Source organism: Porcisia hertigi, chromosome 34 (genome assembly GCF_017918235.1).
Source record: "Porcisia hertigi strain C119 chromosome 34, whole genome shotgun sequence".
NCBI lineage: Eukaryota > Euglenozoa > Kinetoplastea > Trypanosomatida > Trypanosomatidae > Porcisia > Porcisia hertigi.
Window position 1 is genome coordinate 176,261 of NC_090593.1, and position 2,892 is coordinate 179,152.

A 2,892-nucleotide genomic window follows, 5' to 3' on the forward strand; every position below is an offset into this window, starting at 1 on the left:
TCCCTCCCTTCCTTCCTCCCTCCCCCCCCCTCGATCGATGGCTCGTGGTGGCCTGGTTTTACTCTCTTTTTTTCTAATTTGCTTCGTGGGTTTGCTCTCTCCCACACGCATCCCACAGGTCTAATTGACAATACTTTGGGCTTGTAGATAGGAGGGCCTTCCGGGCACCCGTGTGCGCGTGTGCACGCCCTGTCAGACTCTTCGCCACTTCTCTACTTCCCATCGGTTGCCAATGTTGGACCTGCAGTGATGTGCCCGCGAAGAAAGTCGGTTGCTGCACCACACATGTACTCACCTCGGGCATATCTGTTGTTCGCGTCAATGTTCCCCCCCCCCCCACCGATTCTCCCATTCGGCCTCTCCATCGATAATGCCTCCAGCCGCCGCGATCACGAAGTCTCTGCTGACATGTTTTTTTTTCTCCTCTCGAACGCGCACTTGCGGTACTCAAGTCGAATCGCTCGGTTGAGGTATTTGCGGCGTAGCGGCTCCATTCAACCCCCCCCTCCCTACCCCCAGCCCCCATAGGTGTGCATACAACAGGTCTGTGAGCCCATTCACGAATGCGCGGGGCATGCTACTCCCGCCAGACGGAACGGTGAGACTCCAGTCACTCTCCCTCCTGCCCTCCACTACTGCATGCACTACACCACATCCGTCTTTTCCTCCCTCCCCCCCCTTTCTCCCCTCTTAACCCTTCTGCCGTTGCGTCTAAACAACAACGCCGTGCATCACGACTCGCCATTCCTCCACACCCGCTCAACCACCCGCACAGCGAGTTCACGTGAACGTCCCCCCCCCTATCACCCCCACCCCACCCACCCCCTGCAATCATGCCGCCGAAGGCTGGTCAGACGAAGAAGGCCAAGATGGAGGCCGCCACGAAGGGCGCGAAGAAGACCACGAAGAAGTGGAGCAAGGGCCAGTCCCGCGAGGCTCTGCAGAACGCCGTCATGTTCGACAAGGAGACGTACGACAAGCTCCGCAGCGAGGTGCCCAAGTACAAGCTCATCACCCCGTCGATCATCTCCGACCGCCTCAAGGTTGCCGTTTCCATCGCCGCTGCTGGCCTCAAGCAGCTGTGCCGTGAGAGACTGATCCGTTTGGTGTCGTGCTCCAGCAAGACCCGTGTGTACACGCGCATCGTACAGGCTGCCCCGGTTGAGGCGGCTGCCGCTGCTCCGGCCGCCGAATAAAATGAAGGGAGGCAGGCGAGCAAGTCGAGGAGCAAAATCGGATGTATGTGGAGATGTCTAGGCCTGAAATAAGGGCATTAGCGACAGGCGGGAGTTGGTGAGGAGGAGGTGGTATGCCGCGACGACTCCGGGCAGCCTCACCAAATACACTCCCTTCGCTCCGCTGCGTTTGACTGTGTACCGCTGCCGTCATGCACGGGGGGGATGCCCTTTTATGGTGGCCCTCTCCTTTTGTTTCGTGTGGGCGTCGTCCCTCCCTCTTCTCCCTGGATGAGGGCGAGGAAGAATAGGGAGGGAGAATAGTGGAGGAGGAAGAGGCAAACAACGCAGACGTGTGATTTCCTCGCTTACTTCTTTTTTTTTCGGTTTACTATTTTTGTTTCCTCTTTTCTTTCTTCGCCTTGTGATGGAGGTGCGCTCGTTTGCCCTGGCCTCTCCCTGCCCCCTCCCCCTCCTCAAACCCCTGAACAACTCCCTCTCCTCTTCTCCCTCATCCACGAAGATTGAGGTGTTTGAGTCAGTCAGAACGTCGGGGGGAGAGGAGGGGCAGCGAAGACCTTGGCACAACTCGCGCTCACCTCGAAAGAGATGAGCCACGCACAAGCACCACCTAAAGAAAATACCCACTCACGTGCAAGGCATCCGCAGAGAAATGACATCGCTCGTCCGCCCTATTGCCCACCCACCCACCCCCACCCTTGGCCCTGCCCACTTGTCTGTCTGTCTACATCACTTCTGTTGCTAGTTTTACAGAGAGCAAGGCGAGTGTGCGGATGAAAGTGTAGGTGTTGGGGGGTGTCATCTGCATCGCTGGTATCGCCGCAATGGCGTACTCGGATGCGCGTGTTTTGTGCGCGCGGGGCACACCGCCTCACTGAGGGCCCCTCCATGATTGCCCATCTTCTTCACCTCCCCCCCCCCCTCCCCGACCACTGTCTTTCTCTGACCCCCTTCTCTCTGCCCGCACTGTGAGTGTATGGTGCCTACTTGGCGGTGTGTCTCGCCTCGACATGAAAAAAAAAAAAAACAATCACCTCCGATGCCTCCTCCCTTCTCCTCTTCTCTCGGGGATACATGAGAACTCTCGCGCACGAATCCGACGACGTCACCAAGTGAAAATAGAGGCGTGCTCAAGAGTACAGAAACATTTATACCCCTTCATTCATCCCAAACCACGTGTTGCATCTCATGCGCACGGCAGGGCTCACACCCTCCACTCATTCACCCTCTTCCCCCCCCCCCTTCCGAGAGTCTTTTTTTTTTACACCCGAATAGAACAATAATATTCCTCTTGGTGGATGTGGTGATCTTTGGCGGCTACCATCACCGCTTCTTTCTTCTTCTGCGTAGGTCCGGTACTGTGCACACCACTTTAGTTTTGAGATTTTTTTGTTTGTGGTGGTGGGTTCCTATGTGTATGTGTGTGTGCGTGTTCCCCCCTCGAAATCTTTCTGACCTCTTTTTGGCCCCGTCGGCGGTGGTCAATTTGCCGTACCCGCTGCGCGACTTCTAGTTGACTGAGGCAGAGTCCTCCCTCCCCTCCCCCCCCCCCCCCTACCTTTTCTGACTCCTCTTTTACTCTCGTTATTCGTGTATTAGTGACGGTGCTTCATTGTTATTTGGGTGTGTGTACTCTCTAGCGCTATCCTGTCAATCTTGTCCCAAAATCAAGGCGGTCACAACCATTCCTTCTCTA

At 56.3% G+C, this 2,892-nt stretch overlaps 1 protein-coding gene across 1 annotated transcript; it reads left to right on the forward strand.

Moving 5' to 3' along the window:
• Positions 1-833: 833 nt before the first annotated feature.
• Positions 834-1,196, forward strand: JKF63_01641 (uncharacterized protein; the record flags this gene model as incomplete). The annotated part of the gene is made up of 1 exon (XM_067897687.1): positions 834-1,196. The coding sequence occupies one exon, from the start codon at positions 834-836 to the stop codon at positions 1,194-1,196; it is 363 nt and encodes a 120-aa protein (XP_067753844.1).
• Between the last annotated feature and the right edge of the window lie 1,696 nt (positions 1,197-2,892).